General features: G+C 53.5%; 1 protein-coding gene across 6 annotated transcripts in view; it reads right to left on the minus strand.

The window, feature by feature from the left end:
- Positions 1-21,581, minus strand: part of NR5A2 (nuclear receptor subfamily 5 group A member 2) — an 84,188-nt gene that overhangs the window by 21,017 nt on the left and 41,590 nt on the right. For all 6 annotated transcript variants that reach the window (XM_045184592.2, XM_045184591.2, XM_024576116.3 and 3 more), the window contains 2 exons: positions 10,599-10,718; positions 3,471-3,618 (listed from right to left, as the gene is read on the minus strand). In XM_045184592.2, coding sequence (XP_045040527.2) covers positions 3,471-3,618; positions 10,599-10,718 — 268 coding nt within the window. The remainder of the gene's footprint in view (positions 1-3,470; positions 3,619-10,598; positions 10,719-21,581) is intronic.

The raw sequence follows: 21,581 nt of genomic DNA on the forward strand, positions 1-21,581 counted from the left end.
TGTCAAGGAGATACCTGGCGGAGATTGTTTGGGAAAGCCAGTCCCAACAAACTAACTGTACTCGATAGAAGTCTTTTCAACTGAACCGCCCCCGATGATTTATCACAAAGTACTTTGGTAAAGTCTTTGCTTCGAGTTTAAAATGAGATTAGGCCACCTGTGCCTCTCTTTTCTCAGCAACATTTCCTGAGTCCCCAGTGAGTGCCAAGCACCGTGCTTCGAGCCTGGGGTAGACGGAAAGGAGCCCAGGTGAGGCAGAGTCACAGGCAGGAGCCCTCCTGCCCAGAAGCGCTCAGAGAGCCCAGCAGGGTCCACCCACTGCCGGCGAGGTAGCCTAGAGGGAGAGCTGCCTCTCTGGCTGGGAAACCCCGCGGGAGAAGAACCGTCTCTGGAACTATCTCTTTGGCCTGGCTGAGGACACGGAAGTGCCTCCGGGGTCCTGGCTGCACAGGGAAAGGAGTGACTCACAGCAGGTCAAGGCTGTTCGTAGGGAAAACAGGCTGTGACAGGCCCCCTGGGGCCTCTCTTGCCACCTGGGATATGCAAGAGCCCAGCAGTGTCTAGCCGTTGAGTCTCCAGGCTAAGGAAACTCAGCGGCCAGAGGAATGACTGAGTTGTCAGAGTCCGACCCTGGGCACTTAGGCCACGCTGGTGTCCCCGATGGGCTTCGATGCTGACCACGTGTTCAGATGCTGCCATAAAACCCCGGGGGTTGTTCCCCAGCTCTGCTTGTTTCCAGGGGACTCAGGGGCAGGAACCTGACTGTACCTGCGTGGCTCACACCCTATCTTCTCTCATCCAATCTACCGCAAAACACACCTTCATCTCTCACCTGGGTGGAGGGGCGCTGTGCAGCCCTCTCTCACCCCCCACCCCAGCCCCTGAAGGGTCAGCAAAAGCCTCACTTGCCTCCTGGGTCAGAGAGGCTGGGCTGGGATCACATTTCAGGTTCTGGACTTGGGGAGCAAGGCTCAGGAGGGTTTGGGGATGGGCAGGTCCTGGCTCTGGACCCGAGCTGGGCTGGACTTTTGCGGTAAAGCAGCCACTTGCGGGCTAGCCCAGGGACCTGAAGGTCCAGCGCCCATGTACTTCAACCCAGGGGCCCCCCACGCCGAGGCTGAGTATTTATTGTTTCTGTGGGGGGAAAAGATCTTCCCTTCATAAATTGAAAACTATGCAAACTTTACTGCCTGTTATGTTTTATCTGCTTCTTTAAAAATAAACTCTTGGCTTAAACTATTTAGCTCTGATCTGGAAGCCATGTTTTTCTTCCTTCTTTAAACACTAGGCAGAGTTTTAAGGGGCTTCCAGGCTAGTCAGTCATTGGTCCCTAGGCTGCTGAGACTGTCACACGTGTTAGGAGAAGGGATGGTGGATACATTCATTCAACAGGAGAGGGGATGGTAGATGCATTCATTCAACAGGAGAAGGGATGGTGGACACATTCATTCAACAGGAGAAGGGATGGTGGATACATTCATTCAACAGGAGAGGGGATGGTAGATGCATTCATTCAACAGGAGAAGGGATGGTGGACACATTCATTCAACAGAAGAGGGGATAGTGGATACATTCATTCAACAGGAGAGGGGATGGTGGATACATTCATTCAACAGTAGAGGGGATGGTAGCTACATTCATTCAACAGGAGAGGGGATGGTGGACACATTCACTCAACAGGAGAAGGGATGGTGGACACATTCATTCAACAGAAGGGATGGTGGACACATTCACTCAACAGGAGAAGGGATGGTGGACACATTCACTCAACAGGAGAAGGGATGGTGGACACATTCACTCAACAGGAGAAGGGATGGTGGACACACTCATTCAACAGGAGAAGGGATGGTAGGTACATGGCCCCATCGCTCTGGAAGGTCAGGCATGAGGTTCAGTGCTCCCCCCATTCCATGGCATTGGCAGAGAATACAATACATGTTGAAAACTGATGAAGGAAAGATAAAAGTGATGGAAACTAACCTGGCTCACGACTCGTCCCTACTTCCTTGCACGTAATGCAGCGGTCCAACTAACTTAAGATACCACTGACGCGAGATAACTCCGAGTATTTTACCACAGAGATGCCGTAGGGCTGCTCACCCATATAATTACGGCCGTGCTCCCCACTTAATTACCGAGAAAACGCGCATGTTGAAAAGACGACTGTCTTGCCATAACCCAGAATATTCTGTGTGATCACAGCCAGCAGGCCTATGCTATCATCCTCTTGGTTTTCCTGAAGTCCGTTCTTGGGTAAAGACGGAGAGTGGCTTGACTAGAACTTTCCTATTTATTGTGGTTAACGTAGAAACCACACAGGATTCAGCCCCGGCGTTGTGAACCTTTGAACACTACATCTATGAAATTCTGTTGTCTTTTTAAATTTTCAGTAACAATTCTCTCCTCTATATTTATCACATTTTCCAAAATATAAAAATGTTCTTTCTACTTTAAATGTTGACTACATTTGAAAAATTAACTCTGGTTCTATTACTTCAAACTATTCTTTTATTAGCAACAGTTGTGCGGTGATGTCAAGAAGAATTTTCGAACCAAAGCACCAAATTTGGAGAGTAGACACATCTGTTTTACTTTGCAGTTTGTTCTATTTTATTTCTTGGGATATGAATTCACAACTATCTTATAACTGAAGACTAAAGAAAAAACATATGTTGGTAAATCTGATTTCTGCATTTTTTCATTCAAGGGAAGTTGCCTCCCTCAGCCTTCTGCCAATAAGTAATAAATGGACTTGGCAAAAAGTTTATTTAAGTTGGCTTTATTAAGCCAACAAAGTGCAGAAATCAAGTCTGGGACAGGCAGAAAAATCTGTTCCTTTGAAGTCAATAAAAATCCATCTCCTTAATCCTTTTTTTATTGCAAGGAGTGGTGATTTTTCTCATCTGACTCACTGAGAACCTTGATTTGGCTAATCGGTCTTGCTTTGTTATCTTTCGCCTCCGAAGCTTTCCTATCGGTGCGTCCCTCCCCCTTGACAACTGCCACCTTCTGCACTCGCATAGCACCACCTCTGGCCATAACCACTCTCTAGTTCTTCCTGATGGAGATCGAAGACACAGGTTCCTAATTACGACCCGTGCTGACAAGAATAAACACAGCAGCAGGTAGCGAGCGAAAACGAAAGACGCACAGAGACGATCAACCAACAGGTGGCAGAAAGATGGCTGGAATCCGGTGCCATCTCTCTTCCCTAAGCTGTCTCCATTAAACCTTCTGTCACAGACTCCGGTGACTGCCACCTCCTCGTTACGACCACTACGGAGGAAAATTCAGGACCCCAGTCTCATAACTCCTCTTCCACACCCCAACCTGCCCACCGCAGGGTTCTGGTCACGCTGGAAGATTTGACGGTTTGGAAAGAAGGGCATGATCTTGGCAGAGCAAAAACACTCACGAACTTGGAGACAGACAGAGCTCGGGGACGCGGTGGTGAGAACGAGATTCCTTACCTAAGCTAAAGAGCACCAGGAATTTCAGACACACGAACTCCCGCTGGTCAAACTGGAGGGAGCGCAGCTTCACCACCAGCTCCTGGGCGTGGCTCATGAGGTTGTTGAGGGTGGCCCCAGCCTGCGAAGCGATCATGGCGTAATCCACCTGCAACACAGAATGGTGGCCCCCGTGACGATCGCACTCAGAAAGGCAGAGTTCACAGGAGCCCTTTCCCACTTGTGGTGCAGATTTGCAACAGGTGGCTCTCCCCAGACAAGGAGCTGAAGACACAGTCTCTCACGAGAAAAGGTACCGCCATTAGTCTGATAGGTCTAATTATTCTGACAGCTTTGTAGGGAATACTTTCTGACTAAATTACATATATATACCTATCCGTAGCCCTTTTCTATTGTGAAATTGCATTATGACACACGATTAAGACGTTACCTCTCAAGAACAAGTTCAAAGGAAAAGACACTGTCCTTAAAAAGTGAGTTCAGCACAGCATTCTCTGCGCCCACAGCGGTGTGAATGAGCCCAGGAGGAACAGGGAGGCAGAATATCTTTCTATTCAGAGACGATGTTTCAAAGTCCTCATCGGTCAAGGTCGCATGCTGTGGGCGCTGGAAGAGTCCCAGTTACATTGTTCTGTAGCTTGCTGCTTCCTACAAAGCTACAAGAACTGTTGCCATGTGAGTATGGATACATTTCTCTCTAGAGACAGCCACAGTCCTGTTTGTAAGAAGAATTTCTCAACTGAAAAAACAACAGAAAAGGCTTATGTCCTTTTTCGTCAGAACTGGCGCCGCGATGCGCCAATCTGGGATTATTCACGGAGACACAGGAGGTTCCATTTCTAATAATAAGATGTTGGGGTAGTTGTCAGTGACCAATTACAGTCTGATGGGAAAGCCCAACCGGTACCTGGAGCTCTCTCCTTTTTTTCTACCGGTGCGCTCTCGGGCACACGGCCTCTTTCAGGTGCATTTAATATTGCAGAAGCAGCAAATCTGTCTGGGAGGCAAGTGCTTGTGTGCCAGTCAGCTGGAGCAGGCTGTATGAAATTTTTATATTTATTGACATTTCATTACCATAATTGACTGCGCTCGCCTGTCTAGGAGAAGGCACGGGGCTGCCTCCCGAGCAGGCAGACTGCTCCCCGGAGGAGAATTTGCAATTAAAAACAAGGCAGAATGGATTTTGTTTTTATCGTGTAAATATGATGAGTTGAATTTTCAGCTTTAACTAGAGAATCCTGGGTGACCAGAAACATTCTTTAAGAGTGAGAAAAATTATGAGTCTATGGACAGACGACCCCCAAAGGTGTCAATCAGTTTATACAGAGTCAACTGTGCATGAAAAAGCCACAGTGAGCGTGCCCGCCAAGAGTGGGGGCGGGGTCCTGTTTGCTCGGGGTGTGTGTGGCTTCTGTCCCGGACGCCTGTGCATCAGCGGTCTAGGAGCTCCTTGGGCTTCATCTGGATTTTGTGAAGGAAGAGCCCGGCACGGGCAGCCCGAGCCTCGAGCTGGGAGCAGGTGGACCTGGGGGCACCCAAGGTCCACTGCCCGGCACAAAAGGACACATCGCGATCATTTTGCCAGTTCCCTTACAGAAATGTCTCCTACTCCAAGGAAGTTTTTCTTAGGGAAAGTGGTGCCTGAGCTCCACATCTCTCCAGAACTGCTCTTGCTCTGACTCCTCCAGGTCGGGGTGACAGAGACCCTGCAGAAGCAAACGGGGGCTGGGGGAGTGGAGGCCAGTCAGGGCCGCAGAGGTGGAAGAAGCCTGGGATGCTGCCACACAAGGCCTCGGCTGATACAGCCAGTTCCAAACATCGCGCCCTGGAGCAAGTCATCCAAAGTCTCTGCCCCTCAGGGCCCCGAAATGAGGCCGTGAAGCCAGGTGGTAATAAGGCTCCTCCCCCTCCTGTGATTCTCAGGGCGGGGAAGCAGTGGGAACAACCCTACCCGCCGAGGCTCGGAGTCGGCGTGGGACGGGCTGCAGCCACAGCTTCACACGTACACCCAGTGCATCTCACTCAGAGCCCCCAGGCAGGCCCGGGCTCAGGAAGGCGCCCTGACACCACAGACATGCTGGTGTGAGCTCAGCGATCAAGACAGAGTCCATCCAATTTGTGCGCCATTCTAACAGGTGTGCCGGAAGTGCGACTCCTAGACCTTCTCTGTACTGGCAGAGGTAGCACCCCGCAACTGAAAAGAACCTAACTAATTGATTTTTGTATGGCGAGATGGGTCTGTTAAAACTTGATGTGCGTGGCGTTCTGGAAGCTGTGAAGTAGTAACTGTAACCACTCCAGGCCCATCTGTGAAGACGTAGCTCTGCAACTGTTGCATGGGGTCCGGTGCCCAGTGAGGTGGACTCGGGAATCCACGGCACCTTCAGAGCTGGACATGCACTTATGCACTGACTTGAGAGCCCAGACACGCTTCTTATTAAACAGGGGCTCCGATAACACTTCCCTCAAGGATAATTCATCAAATCGCATGTCTCTGAAGAAGGCCAAGCGATTTATTTGCAGACCAGTGCACACGGCTGCAACGTCCTCACGTTTTATTGCAAACATAATTACATTCTCGTTGTTGAATGCAGAGTGCGCGCCTGTTTCAGGGGCCGCTGGCCTTGCCTTTTATGTACTTAGTACAATTAATCGATCGCCCTCTTTCACGTCATCTGCGTGGCATGAGACTCAAGGCGGGGATTGAAGAAATACTGGCGGCCAGCGGCGTCCCCTCTGGATGGATCCACGCATCATGAGGGTAGAGACGGTGTGAGCTAAATTCCTTTTGGTTCTAACAGCCGAGACTTTTGATGAGTTGAATGTTGTGAGATGCCTGTCATTTTAATACAATCAACCCTAATAGGAGATAGTAAGTTGCCAGCAGACCCACAGGTGATGTTGCAGTGGCTGGTAATTAGCTACAATGTGCAAAGACTAAAAGCCGTCTCAACACAAAGTACTCTGTTGTTATCTGGTATACGTTTTGGGTGCATCTAGTTTTATAATGCTGGGTAGAAACGGATCCTTGCCATAACTGTAAGATACTACACATATAGAATTGACTTGATAATGCCTACTGTTTGTGATCATCATTATTTCCTTTTTGCTTGACCAGGTTATTTAGTATATACTTATATGGATGCCTGGTTAATAGAGTTAAAACACACTAGCTGACTTTTTGCCCTGGCTGGTGTGGCTCAGTGGAGTGGGCACCAGCCTGAGAACTGAAGAGGTAGCCGGTTTGATTCCCAGTCCCGGCACATGCCTGGGTTGTGGGTTGGGTCCTTGGTGGGGGGGCGGGGGCGCAGTGTGCACGAGGTGACCACACATTGATGTTTCTCTCCCTCTCTTTCTTTCTCCCTTTCCCTCCCTCTAAAAATAAATAAATAAATAAAGAAGATCTTTAAAAAAGCCCTACTATGACTTTAGTTTGGGTGGGAAATTGGTGTGTAACGCCAAGTCCCCGGTTCCAAGCCGGGTGCCGGTGCCGGGGCTGCTCTTTGTGCTGGAACTACTTCCAGTGCTCGGGCCCTGAATGCACCGTGAGGGGACCATCCTGCATACAGGGGTGCGTGCCAGGGGGAGGGGAGTGCTATTTTGTCCCTCTTCCCGCTTCAGGCTCCAAGCAGCACTTTCCTGGAAGTCCCCCCACTTATGAAATTCCGTCTAGTCTCCTTCTTACTCCCTGGCTGGAATAAATGCATCACGTTTTGTACCGCGTGCTGCCTTCAGTGGGGAAAGGCTGGACTCTGGGCCGAGCAGCAGCCGGGGCCTGCCCCCCTCGGCTCACCCAGCAGAGTTGCTGTAGAGGTGGTGTGGGCACCACACATGTGTTTGGGGGTGATGCCAGGTGCCATCAGGGTCCCCTTAGTGGCAGTGCCATGGCCCTAATCTTAAAACATGCAAATAAATTTTCAGCTGTTCGAAAGGGATCGTCACAGGGCTGTGGGGAAAAGTCTCGAAGCAAACCTGGAAATGTATGGTGGGTGATTAGGGAGCACTGTGATGGGTATCTTCTGGTTGAACCTGAGAAGCGAGTGGGTGGAGTTCAAGTTTTGCCCAGCAGTTCCTTGTCACCTAACTTTGGGAGGGGGACAATGGTCAGCTCCTCCCTCCCCCCCACCCAGGGATAAGGCACTTCCTTCAAGAAGCTGAGGCACCCAGACAGCTTCGAAGGCCCCTCAGCACCTTCCTCCCATCTCACCTGAGCCAGGCTGTGGGGCCTACCTGGGAGAGCTTGGGGTGCCTAGCCCCATGCACCGAGGGTGGGTTACACCCCTTATTAGTGCCAGGTGCGGGGCTGGGTCTAGTATTTTCCCTTCTCGTCTTCGATGTCCCTTCAGAAACAGCCTGAACCACTTGGGGAAAGTTATTCCCGCCCTGTTCAGGTACTCTGCGTGCTTCTCTGAAATAACGCCCTTGAACTTTTCCCTGTGATAGTGTTGCGATGACTTCCCACGACACAGGAAGTGGAAAGAGGCTTCCGTCACGGCTTCAGAGCTCACACTCCGCACACATCCAGGCCTCTGTGGCAGATGGATTATTTTATTTAGGAGAGTAAGAAACCCCCTCACTTAGCTTGTTTTCTGCAAAGATTGGGAGAGAACTCAACAAAAATGGCTGATCTGGGGGGGCGGCATTGTGAAAGATTTCCCCCCTGTTTTCCTAGGAGTGTGGTGGTGTCTTGGCCTCAGGAGAAGGAGCTGGACATGGCAGGTGGGTGGGTGGGGGAGTGGGGGCGAACACTCTGGGTCTCGAGTCCAAGTTAACTTGTTTTCACTAAGCAATTAGGTTCGGGATACATTTAGTGCCACGTCAGTCTACTGAGCTCATGTTTATCACGTGCCTGGCACCTTCAGCATCACACAGGTGGCGTGGAGATAGAAAAGGTGTCCAGCACCTGGGTGAAAACATCTTCCTCATTCTGTTTGAAAGCTCAGGTGCTTTGGGACGTCTTCCTTTGTCATTTCCATCTTCAGAAATTGCAGGAAGCCCAGAGACCCGTTTACAATGTTTTATTGAGCTTATTCCATGAAAGATAAGACTTGCTTCAGAAGTTCCATAAATGGGAATGTCTGGCGGAAGGAACCCTTATGAGGCTATTCACCTGGACTGGACGGGGAAGGGCAGGTGGCGGGTTCCAACAGAGATGGGGCTCTCTTGCAAAGGGAGTGCTCGCTTAGTCGATAATATCGTACAAGCTAGGTAGGGCGCCAGATGCGTGCCAGACACACGCAGGTGGTCACTTCGTGAGGTAAACGTCAGGTCCCTGGGGTGCACCTGCAGCTAATATAACATTTAATGTCCACTATAATTTGAAAATAATTTTTGAAAAAAGTGTGTGTGGGGTGGGGGGAAAACTAGAAGAATCAGACTGCAGGGGCAGTGTGAGGAGGTGACCCATCCCCCTCCAGGCCGACCCCACCCCCAGCAGTGGGGGCAGAACCCCGGGCAGCAATGACCGAAGCAGAAGACCACAAATAGCATCTGTGCCTGGACTGTTCTTGGTTTTTAAACAGAGAGACAAGACATGCACTTTCTCTACTTTTTAAATGGTAATTACGTCTACCCAGGGGCAGCACTTAAGGGAAAATGAAATGTGAAATAAGGAATATTTCTAAAGAGCCAGAATGGAAGTGCTCTGGGAGAGAATGGCAGAACCCATTTCGTTTCTGAGACTCAGAAGGAAATGAAATCACATTAATTTGTGGGCTGAGTCCTCCTCCTAATGCAGCTCCGAGCTCGGTGAGGGCGGGAGGGGGGTGGGAGGCAGAGTGATGAGACTCTGGAAATGGGTACATTCCCTGCAAAGACGTGGGTCACGGGGTGGGAGCGCCAAGCAAACACTGGAAAGCGCAGCCAGGCAGACCCCCAGAGACTCTACTCCCTAATCTAGCAGCTTTTCTCAGCAGAGACCTAGAGAGCAGGGGCCGGTAGCCGTGAAGAGGCTCAAACAGACCCCGTTTGCAACAACTCCGGGATGGCGCTTGCCTTTCCTTTCGTTGGGAAAACACGATGGATTTAATAACAGCAAACGGTGCGAAGCCAGCCTTTCAGTCCCAGAATTTCGCAGCACAAAACATTCACGGCAGCCGTCCCCAGTGCCGGGTACCGGATGGCCGAAGCGTGGCTGAACGCTGCAGCCACGCCTGAGCAGGGACAGTGCCATCCACTGACGGGACCACGGTGTCCCACGCGCTTATTTTAGTGACAGCTTAGTTATAGGATGGAGGGCATGGCCCAGTCCCGTGAGGTTGGAACTGGGTCCCATTAGCCGATGTCCTCTGCCCCGGACACCCACCCAGCAGCTGTCTCCCCTCCGCGAAGTCTGAGCTAAGGCCAACCCCAACCACTCTGTGTGACGTGGTGCTCTCGGGTCACGGATGCGGGCCAACATCCCTTTCCATGACGACCCTTTTTTACGTTCTTCATCAGCACCCCGCCTCTGCGATGGTAGAGGTCTCTTTATGGGGGTTACTGGTTGTCCACCAGTCCCTGTGGTGACCCCAATTTCCACGAGGGCGCCCATCCTTCCTGTCTCATCCACTAACGCGTGCCGAAGCCCCAGCACAGAGCACTCCACAAATAGTTGTTGACAGAACAAAGATCTATTCAAAAAGGGACAGGAACCAGCAGTAATTTCTTTCCATATTCCTCTTGAATGACAACCTGTTCTTGACAAAGAAACCTTCTGACCCTCCTCTCCCCACCTGCCGTGACACCAGACACTGGGATTATATGTGACACCTGAGTGCGCCCCTTCCACCTGTGTGAGCCCAAAGTCTTCGGGATTCCATGACTGGAAAGGTTTCCTAGTCACTGACACACCGGTGGAACAAGTGGTTAAGGCAGAAGCAGCTCGAGGAAAAAACCCTGGGTCTCATCGTTCACTTCGGCTTAGCGATTGTTTTGACCCTTCAGAGCCACGGCTGTGTCTGAGATTCTGTCTGCCTGGTCAAGTTCAACCGTAACCACTGGGGCAGGAACACAGTGCACCGGTCAGCTCTCTCCACGACACGTGGCCAGTCTCGCCCTTTCAGAGCACAAGAGTGCTTCTGACCCAGTTACGTCCCTGCCATTCTGAACATGCTTAATAAAAAGACACTTTTTGGTCTCTGCACTCACTTGTTGCCCGGTAACCAGGAAGATGCATCCTTCCTTCCCGTGGACCACCTGCCGGTAAACGTGGTCGAGAATCAGGAGCTCGCTCCAACAGTTCTGAAGCAGCTTCATCTGATCATCCACCTGCAGCAGAAACAGAGAGAAGCCCGACACGGTTATCCCCCATGCTCTTGTTTTTGCATTGTTTCTGTGCATCAGAGAGCCCCCCACAAGCAGGGGCGGCCCCCACCAATGGCGACCAAAGCAGGGATGCTCAGCGTTTAAGCATCGCTCCTGAAAATCACCATTTTCATCTGGGCCTGTCCTTTTTTGTCCACCTAGAAATACTTAACGCTAAGTATGTACAATCGGCGAGCTGCTGGGGAAAGGCACTGCGGGACACGGTCTCCATGACGTGAACAGAGCTAGTAGAGTCTGCTGGTGGGGGGTGCCGGTGCCCGTCCTCCGCAAACCCCTTTGGAAGAACCCCAGGTCGCTCGTGCTCCCACGTCTGGAGGCTAACGCGCCGAGCCGAAGCAGAGATGGACAGGCACCCACAAGCTGCCCACCTGGGAGAATTTGTACAGAGCACAGTTAGCCTCCCAGCCCCAGGGACTTCGGAGATGGGGGCGCCCTAGTGCTGTTTGCAAAACTGAGTGTCCAAGTTGCACCAGACTCCGTGCGGAGCAGGGGGTCCTGCGGCTCCCCAGCCAGCACTTCAGGACCCGGACGGTTTTCCCGCACGCTCTCTCACATTCACTTTCCGCGTCTGAAAAACGGGCAAGGCATGGCGGCCCTTCTCCCGCGCTCCGTCCTGCCCTGCAGGGGACTGCACGTGTCCATGACAAAAGCACACCCGAGGGACCGCCCGCAGGTCTACAGTCTCCATCGCCACGGCGACTGGCAATGGTTGACTGTGTTTTGGAATCTGTCCCAGCCAAAGGCCGCTGTGTCCCAGACGCGGTGGCCCTGATTAGACACGTGCTGTGTGTCCGCAAACGCAGTGCCTGGCATCGGTGAGGCCGCAGCGTGTTTGCGTGATGCTTTAGATTGGACCCCTAGGACGTGCCTTTGAGCGAGCAGACCTGGTACCCCTAGGGTCTCCGAGAGAGTCGGCAGCCACCCCAGCGTCTCCACGCACGCACCGGGCTCTCTCCGGGACACGTCAGCAGGCGCTGGAATTTGATAAACCGAATACACTTAACTCACTTTTAGCAAATTCCCTTGGAAGCGGCCACGCCATGGCACTCTGGATAAGCTGGATGATTCTTAGGGAGTTCCCCTCACACATCAGCCGTGACACAACCCTGTGGCTGTTTCCACGAGTCCGGGACCCAGGGACTGTGGTCCCCAGCCCCGCACTCAGAGCTGTGACAAGGATTCGAAGCACAACCGTCCAGTCCCCGCCTGGGAGAGCAGGGCCAGGCCCCTGACTTCTCAGCCTCACTTTCTACCTGAACACACGAGATGGTTCTCGTCATGAGGTGGGGCTGCAATGGTGGGTGGGACAACCCCTTCTCTACACACCAAACGGAGAAACACGCCCTGTTCGACACATAAAGGTGACCCTGGAGGTTGAGGCGACAACCAGGCCCTGGGATTGGAGGCAGCGGACATCTCCGCCAGCTGGTCTGCTCGCACCCACAGGGGTTTGTTCGTTGAGTAAGACATGTGAGTGCCAGGCCTGGGCTCAGCGCCGTCCCCTCCCTGTGACAATGCCACCGCTCGGGGTGACAGTCTGCCCCAGGCACGGCTCGCGGTTTCTGAGGAAAGTCTCCAGGGGGTTGTGTGGTGTTGCTGGTTGGACTCGGGCAGCCAGCGGTGACAGAGACCCACGTAACCTTCTCAGCAAACAGCCAGCTGCAGAGCCGTGGCCCCGTCCCCTCCCAGCGTCCAGGCTGCAGCCCCTGAGCTGTGGGTGCCAGGACCATCTACCGCAGAGGCTGTGGGGGGGCTTTCCGATCAAAGCGCTTGGCTCTGGGGGTCCACTGTGTTCTTCGGACAGCCGACACCCCTCGGCATCGCACCTGGAGCGTGTGGACCCGGGCGGGCCGCTCGGGTCCACAACACACTCTTTTCCTGGGACGCGAAGCCTCAGGGACTTGCTCAGCTCCCTTCTCGGGAGGCCGACGACACTGCGCTTTGCGATCGTCTCCCCAGAAACAGTTACTGTCCGTGCACGTTAATGTTGTAGGTGATTTCGAGTTGGGCAGGGGAAAGGAGAGGCCTCGGGTGCATTTAGGGGCCTATTGACACAGCGAGGGCATGTCCTGTTTCCTCTGTGCAGGTGGAGGACGGAGGAGCCGAGAGTCGCCGCCGGCCACGCGGTCGGGAGAGAGCGAGTGTGAGGGACCGGGGTCCCCCCTCCTCCGTTGGCCCCAATGGTCCCTGACCTTCATGTGCCATGGGACGCCGATCCTTCCGATTGCAAGGTAAGAACTGACGTTTCCTGGCCGCCTGTTCTTTGGGGGGGTTGCGCATACACTTTTAAAGAAGGATGTGGTTTGGTGTCACGTCCAGAACAAGGGTGGGGTGTATGGTCTTCAGTCCTTATTCCTGACTGTTTGGAGAGAGGCAGACCGACCAGTTGTCCCGGAAGGAGGGAAGGTTCCATTCTCCTGAAGCCTCTAGTTCTCCACTAGGGGCGGATAGAGTCTGGTCCCCTTCCGCCCACGTCCAGAGGGGGCAGGGGATGGCGGCCTTCCCCTGGCGAGTGTCTGCTTCCTGCCACTGGTGCCTGGCATTCGCCGTTGTACTTGGTGGTGTCTGTCTTCACCATCCCTTGGCGTCTCCCGGAGGGCCTCTGTGAGGACCGCGTTTGCACAAGTCCTGTGGGAGTGCGATCACCTGTCTGCATCTCTCAGGGCGGGGCCGGAGGACTGAGCTGCCCCTCATGCAGCACCTGCCTGCCTCAGCGCTGGGCAAAAACGGTGCATTCTGTAAGAGCTTGTGAAGTGATGGCATGGACGGTGGGACGGCCTTCGGTTCTGCACGTTTCCGCCCTTCCCTGCGCGTCGCCGGCCCCCAGCCCCCGGCTGAGCGAGCAGCTGCCCGTGTCTGTGGCCGAGGGAGGTGCGGTGAGGGGGTGTCCTGTGCATGTGACCCATCTTCTCGGGTGACCCTTGGTGACACCTGCCTGACCAACTATACTTTAACACCCCTCCCGAGCCACTGATTCCTGTTTCACCTCCCTCCCAGGCGGGTTTCCCAGCCCACTCTCCATCTCGTTATTTTCCATAATTGATGATGTCACGTTTTCTGTTATCTTGTCACTGGCGGGGACACCAGGGCTGTCGGCGACAACCTTTTTATGCAGCTCTGAATAAAAGCACAGGGTCGATCTGATGGCCGACTTGTTCCTTATCTCGAGATAAGAAAGGTTGGTAATTTAGAAGATACCTTTTCTTTAGAAAGCAGAGTTGGGGTGGGGGCACAGGAGAAAAATAATCTGGATTTTGGAGTAAATTTTTCACCTATCCATGCTGTCAATCAACAATTTAAGAGGGGCCATTTGGGAAGGGGGACCGATGGCATGTACCTCACCAGAACTTAGCAATTACCACCCCATACGGTCCTACGGTCCTGGGTTATCAGCTGTAATAAAAGGCAGGCTTATCTCAGAAGCCGAGTTACTCATCGGGGAAGCTATTTATACTGATGTTGTAGCCGAGCGTGGAAAGGAGCACAAGCCTTGTATTGTTACGAGCTCAGCTCCCACCACCCGGGAGGTTAATCATTAGAAACCTGCGCTTTCTCATAAGAACGGGCCAGTGGGCAAACAGCTTGAGGAAGAAAAATGTGTAGATCTTTCTGAAGCCCACATTTAACTTGTCAAAACCTTTCAGTCTCCCCCCTCCCCTTCCCTTTCAACCCTCTGGCAGCCTGGCTGTGGTTTGCTTTTGCGGGGCGATTGAAGGGGTGTGATGACTCTTTGTGGTTAAGCTTCGAGGAAGGAGGAGACTTACAGGACAATGTTCTCCTGATGTGCGTGGGTAGTTTAAAGTGGACATGCACCCGTTTCTTAAATCATGAGCCGGGTGTGCCAGGTCTTGGGTGAGAATCTTGGCGGAAAATCCGTGGCTGAGACAGGGGACGGAAGTGCCACCCGCTGCCATAGCCCCAGGTCGCTGGGAGCTGTAGCACTGTCCTCGGTTCACGTCCCGGGGAGGCTCCCTGGGGATCCCAGAAGCTTCTGAGAGGGGCGTGCCTCCGCGGCTTCCACGTTACAGAGACACTCAGCAAATGCTTTCTCGTGTAGCTCCCGTTAGAAATCTTGGAACAAAGTACTTAAAATGTGACGCAAAGGTTCTTCAGAACCATCACAGATGAAGTCCAGTTGATGCTGTGAGTGTAATTATTACTTTTGCTTTCTGGCAAAAAGGAAACAAAAATTCCTGGAGGTGGGCCCCCATTTATTTTTAAGTTTTTTTCTTGATACACAGAGAGGGAAGGGAGGGAGAAAGAGAGAGAAACATCGATCTGTCGCGTCTCACATGTGCGCCAACCAGGGATGGAACCTGACTGCAAACTGCTACAAAGTCCAAGACAGAAAGGACCTCACCTGAACAACGATTGAACAAGCATGAGGAACAACACTGCACAAGAGAAATCACAGCCAGGCGAGCTCCCTGCCGACTGTTGGAATACCTGGTCGATTTATGGCCAGCGGCCCTTCCCGGCTCGAGACAACAGACGCAGGTACCGGGGACGCTGCTGTCAGCACGCAGCCTGGAGCTGAGTGGTTCTGGCCCCTCTCCACACTGCCGGGGCAGGGACACAGGGTGTTCCTGCACCTGGGATGTAGACTCCCGTCGGGCGGCAGACGCAGGAGGCAGAAGGCTTTAACTCCATGACACCTGCCCCTTTCCACCCCCAAACTCTGTCTGAGCAGCGCGCCCTCCAGCTCCCACCCTGGCCACGGCCAGCAGCCCACAGGCTGCAGGGCCTCGGCCAGCCACGCACTTCTCCCCGTGTTCCGACGCAGCGCGGGCCCTGGAATGACCTGCCTCCCTCGTGCCTGCCCTTTGACGCAGACTTCTCCCGAATTCCCCGCGTTTCCCTTCGAAGGTCTCTGCCCAAGCAGACCTCCCAAGCCTGCAGGCGCTGGAAAGGGTCCCCGTCCGCAGGCTGCTGGCCCTGTGGTCCCAGGAGGCCCCGACAGCAGACACCCAGCAGGTGAGGGCGGAACGCGGTTGTCACACAGCTGAGTCCTTAACCTCCGGGGACGTGGAGGGGACGTCCTGGTCCTGCCCCGTCTCCATGGGATCGGGCCTGACATGAAGGCCCTGGCGGCCTTTTCCACCCAAGTGTCAGTACACAGCCATCCCCGCTCTCATGATCTCACAACGGTGGGCGCTGGACGGTACGGAGCCCCTTTCCCTGCGGCTGTGGGGTCCCAACATCACACAGCTTCGAAGCCCCAGTGGGCACACGAATGTACAGAGACAGGGAGTCCCTGCCCCTCCCAGGAGGTGGGCCGTGCCCGCCCGTCCCCTCAGAGCTGCTTCCCCGGGACGAATCGGTCGGCAGGACGGGAGGTTGTGCCACGAGGTTGCTGACCTGTGCTAAGTCCCTGAGACAGGAATCAGCCCACGGATGGACCTCAGGGCCAGCCCTGCCCCAGAGCTCGGGGGACAGACACTAAAAGGAAGGTTGGTACACGGGCGTGTCAGCCCGGGCCCCGTGTATCTTGGCCCAGTGCGAGCGTGTGCCAACTGACAGAAAATCCAATGGCAGATACCGGGCTGGGCGCTAAGGAGACGGGGCTAAATGTGAGAGCTTGTTCTTGCGTCTGTCCACCACACGTTAGTAAGAAACAAAGTAGCAAAACAAAACAAAGTAAGTAGCAAAAAAACCCCCTAGTTTGTGCAACTAATAATTAGAATGTGAATATCTGTATTTGTATCTATATACATGCATATATATCCACACCCTTAAAAAACAAGGAAACACAGGAGGATGTGGAGATAAAGGGAAAGTACTGGCAGAGAAACAGATTAAGTGAGAACAGGACCAGCCCCCCAGATAAGTGGGAGTCGAAGCTTGATCTAAACAAATAAGAGAGGCGCTAAGTGACACAGGACACAGAAGAACCCCTCAGGGCCTGGAAAAGGTTGACCGACAAGAAGCAAAAATATTTTAAGGAGGACTGACGGGGCGTGTTTTCCAGAGCTTTCCTCGCTGGGTACTGTTTCACTGCCCACCGCGACCTGCTTCCCGTGCCCGAGTTCAGAACTGTCCTCTGTCTAATTAAACTGACGTGCCCACAGGTCTGGGCAGGCAGACAACGAAACCCTTCAACGTGACAGATTTTCCTTTCGCTGGGTCGGAATGTCCAGAAAGCGTGTACGTGTGGTTGTCGTTTCTGGGGGCATGTCTGTAACCTCCGGTGCCCAGGCACAGACTTCCAGGAGTGCGGCGGGCCCATCCCCCGGACACCCGTGGTGAAGGTGTAAGCTAAGGAAGGCTCGGGCCACGGAGCGCGCTCTGCGACTCCCGTAAGGTCTCCACGCCTCGTCTTCCTTTGTGGACTGCGTTTCTGAGCCAGAAAAAAAAGCACAAAACTTCCTAGAGGCGAAAATGTCCTTGGGTCCTTTTGGCCGCTGCTCCACACAGGCAGTTGGCCAAGGGAAGGAGGAAGGAACCCAAGCGGCCTGAACGTCGCTCATTAAACATACAACCGAAATGAGGACAGAGGCGAGGGGGCGGTCCCTGCGGACGGCTGGGAACTAGGGCTCCCGGGAGCATTCCCCTGCGCGCATCCCCGTGACGGCGGAGGACACATTCCGTTCACCCGGTCCAAGTTCTCCCTCTGGGCCGCAGTGCCCAGTGGACGGACGGACAGTCTATGCCTTGGAGACCCCCGGACAGGGGCTTGTGGAAAGCGGAGTCGAAGGGTCAGCTTCTGCGTGCTGTTTCTAGGCAAACCACACCATTCCTGCTTTGGGCAGAGGAGCCCCCAAAGTGTCTCCTGGGGAGTTGTCACTGCCGTACCCTAAGCAGAGTGCGTTACCGACGCCAACGGCTCCTACTAGATCCCCTGGCTTGGACACTGTGGACGGCGCCCCTGCCTGGGGGAGTGAGAGCACCCCATGCCGTTCCATTGCGATCCCCACCCCGGCGACCGTGGGGGCTTAATTAGCATTTGATCGACGGGCACTGAAGGCACCTGGCGTCCCCTTTAGTTCACTCCTCCGTTTCACAGCGGACACTCACACCCACTGCGGTGTCGACTGGGTGGCTCAGGTGACAGAAGGAGGTGGGAATCCAGGTGTTCTGATCCCAGCCCACGACACCGTCACTGGGCACCTTTACCTAGGACGACAGGGCAGTGTCCTCCTTTTCTCTCTGGAAGTTCATTTTTTTAAACATAGTGCTGCCTCAAGTTCCTTCCCGCCAGGAAGCCGTTCACAGTGATTTGATTTCTCTACTGGAAACGTGCGGGAGTTTGTAGTTGGAGGACCGAGGTTCAGAGATGCAGACAGAGCGGGATGGGACCCTGCAGAGCCTGGACGTGAAGTCCAGACAGGAGCTCCTGGCTCTCTGGGGGGAAAGGCTCTGAAGGTGACTTGGATGGGGGACGGGTGAACTAAGACCTCGCAGTGGCTGGATCCCCATGGGGCCGGGCTTGCTCCCAAACAGAGGTAGGTCTGCTGTTCTGCCGGGTGGGCCAGACCCAAGACCAACATGGAGCCTAGAGAAACAAGACTGCTCTCTGCAGAGATTTGAAAATCCACTAACTATTAGACGACAGGGTCGACTACATTCTCAAGATATCTAGGTAAATAAACACTTACTTTGAAGCCAGGACCTTTCCCTAGCACCCACAGGCAACCTCATCGGGGTGAGTCCCGTCGGTCCCCACAGAGTGCGGGACACTCGTCTGCCATCTGGGAAGTGCCTTTCCTGAGCCGTCCCCGTGGGCCAGCATTGGGGATCACCTCGGCACCGGGACGCACCTGGCTTCTCAGGGTCCCTGGGTGACACTGAGTTGTCACCTCACTGCTGGTGGCGGGAGCCCTTCCCACAGCTCAGCCAGGGGGAGTGCAGGACGTCCCACCCCACCGATCGACCGAAACCTAAAAGGAGGGACATTACTCCTTGGAAGCACTATGTGCCAATATTGTCTGCACTGCCCGCCCTCCATCCCCCCCACCCCCCAGTTCTGACCAAAGTTTTACTTTCCCTGTGCCGGCCCGTTAAGAGGGAGAAATGTCCTACAACAGGTGCAAGATAATAATTTGCGAATCAGACAAAAACAACCCCCCCAAAACCAGGTATAATGGTAATTATTCACACTGGACGGCTGTTGTTGGGTCGGCTGTTGTCGTTTTCTGATTCGACCATCTGAGGGACGTGAGGTCAGTGCCCTGACCAAACAGTCGGGGAGCGAGGCACCCGGTTGAGGATCGCCAGCTTAGAGGCGTGCCCGGGTTTGCCCACTCGCTCCTGCCGGCCCATCGGGGCTCTTTCTGACCCCGAGCAGCAGGCTGCGACCCAGAGGGGCTGATAGGGGGAGTGGGCTGGTCAGTTCCTCCCTTTTGAACAAGGAAGAAATTCAGCCAGCCCACGAAGTCGATTAGTTTTTTAACTGACCCGACCGCCCACTTCCTGCTGTGTAGACAGACAGAAGTCTAGAGATGGGCGGCCAGGCCCGTGGTCCCGCAGTTCTGTCGTCACACGGCCGGCCACGCCGACACGCCCTGCTGCTGCTCCTGAGTGTCGGGGTGGGCGGGGTCCGGACCACAGAACCACAGCATCGCGGCGCTGAGCATGCGCGACCCGAAATCAGCTGTTCCCTGCCAGCTAGGACGCAAGGCCTCCCCATCGCTTCTGAATGACCAGTTAGGGCTTCTCTCTGCCAAAAAATATGCTTAAACTCTTTCTTGACTACAATTCAGAACCTAGAAGGTTCCAAATACTAACTGTGACTTACTCACAGGACAGTGTCCCTGAGATATCCCCCCAAAGCGGGATGCGGCCAGGTGTAAGGCAATTTTGGGTGTAGCTGTGCTGGGGTGGGTGGGAGGAAGCCGTGACAAGTCAGGGGTGGGGACGAGGTGGGGACACGGACATATACATAAGCAACGCCCGTGGGGGTGGGGGTTGTAGCTGTACATTTATAATCACCGTGTGTCCCGGGTTTTGTCAGCCCCAACTTCAAACAGTCCCGTGAGCCCGTGCAGACAAATCGATGGCCTTGAGTGGTGTGGTGGAGGACCACAGATGGGGGGCAAAAGTAGGGTGACGGGTGTCTGTGTGGAAATGGTACAACAGTCCATCCAAAACAGCACAAGAGCCAACTCCGTGTCTTCTGCCCTCACAACTGCAAACCTACTTTTGCCCCACCTTGTTCTATTCACTGCAAGAGAAGAACAAGCAAAACACTGTTCGTATAGGAAAGAGGGCGGTTAATTCCAGATCAAAGCAATGGATGGGGGGTCTTGGCGTTGGCACCGAAGCTCACTCAGCCATGTCCTGTCAGTGCTGTGACAGAGCAGGTAAGCAGTGGGGACAGGTGCACCAAAGCACAGGTGTGGCGACGGAGGGGAGGGTCTGTGTCTGGATTGGGGCGTGAGCTGGGGGCGGGAGAGATGGAAAGATGATGGAGGTGGGAACCTGTCTGGGAGCCCTAGCTCCTTCTGTCGGTGCCACGGGACATGCAGAGTGACGTGAGCAAGTCAGGAAACCCGGGCTAACAGGTGAAAGGGACATGTCCCCTGAAGGCACAGGAAGGGAAGGAACAGAGGTGGTGATGGTGATGAACACTGGTGTGCTCGCAAGCCAGCTACCCTGTGGAGTCTGGGAGAAATGGCGTCTCTGCGTTCGCAGGTAAAACTGCCAAGAATGTGCTGCGTGAGAAAGAAGGGGACCAACAGGAGAACTTGGAGGAAAATGGGGTTTCCGGGATGGGGAGCAGTCGGAGAGCAGTGAGGGGCAGGACCCGGGCGTCTAGACGGAAGGAGTCTCAGAGACCCAAGATGGGGAGGAGGCTGGGGAGATGCGGCCAAGGTCACTGATGAGGTTTAAGGTCGAGCAGAGTCCGCTGCCTTTTGTTATGCTCCAGATCTGTACTGTGCTGGTATTAACACATCAATGGGCTCGAGAACTTTCTACCAGAGGGTCCCCGCCCCTTCTTCAATAAATCCAAATGTCGTAACTCCTTCTTCTTTAAGACTAATGGCCAATATACAGAGTTTACGCGGGTGTGAGCTTTGGGAGTTTAGCTGGAAGCTGGAAAAACTTCCTAGAGATTCCACCCAGCTTTAAAATCATTGTTTATTCACCTGGTGTCCACCCTTCTCTGTGATAAGTTCACCTACATCAAGTTCCTAACTGTAAATTTGTGAGAAACATTATTATTCTCCTTAATCATTACTGGGGAAACAGAAACACCCCATGATTTGCTGTTTTAATCCTTGACTGGCTAGTTCACTGATGCATTATGAATGCTTTTGATAAGTTAGCACGGTTAGAAATATTCATGATCACTGAAATACATATAAAATACAGTATGTTCCTCGAGAGAAGGGGTTTGCCTGTGCCCTTCGTGCAGAGGGCAAGTCCTCACAGTGAACTGCCACAGAGGTGACACTGGGTAGGGATTCGCTGACCAGACGAAGGCACCCGGCAACATCCGACCCCCTGCAGTAACTAACCTGTCCCTTCACTGCTCCACCCTGTGGGTGTCGGGAAACCTGGGCCCCTGGCCCCTCCACCCCCTGTCGCCGGAGCCTCGACTTCCTAACTCAGGACAGTAAGCAGCTGGCCAGAAATGTGCCGAGTGCGTAAAGTTTCCCATCTCTCCGTGGGAACTGGTGTCGAGACCAGGGATGCTCACAGATTTAAATTTTAAATTACTTAGAAATGATAAGAAACTTAGAGGAAACATCAAATGAGAGCTGCTTTGAGAATTATCTGAATTACAAATGAGAGTATTTGTTACTTCAGAAGAGGCAGCTTTGGAGTTAACGCTTCTGGATGAAAAGAATTGGTTTGAATTTCAGA

This window comes from Desmodus rotundus, chromosome 10, assembly GCF_022682495.2.
Source record: "Desmodus rotundus isolate HL8 chromosome 10, HLdesRot8A.1, whole genome shotgun sequence".
In the NCBI taxonomy this organism is placed as follows: Eukaryota; Metazoa; Chordata; class Mammalia; order Chiroptera; family Phyllostomidae; genus Desmodus; species Desmodus rotundus.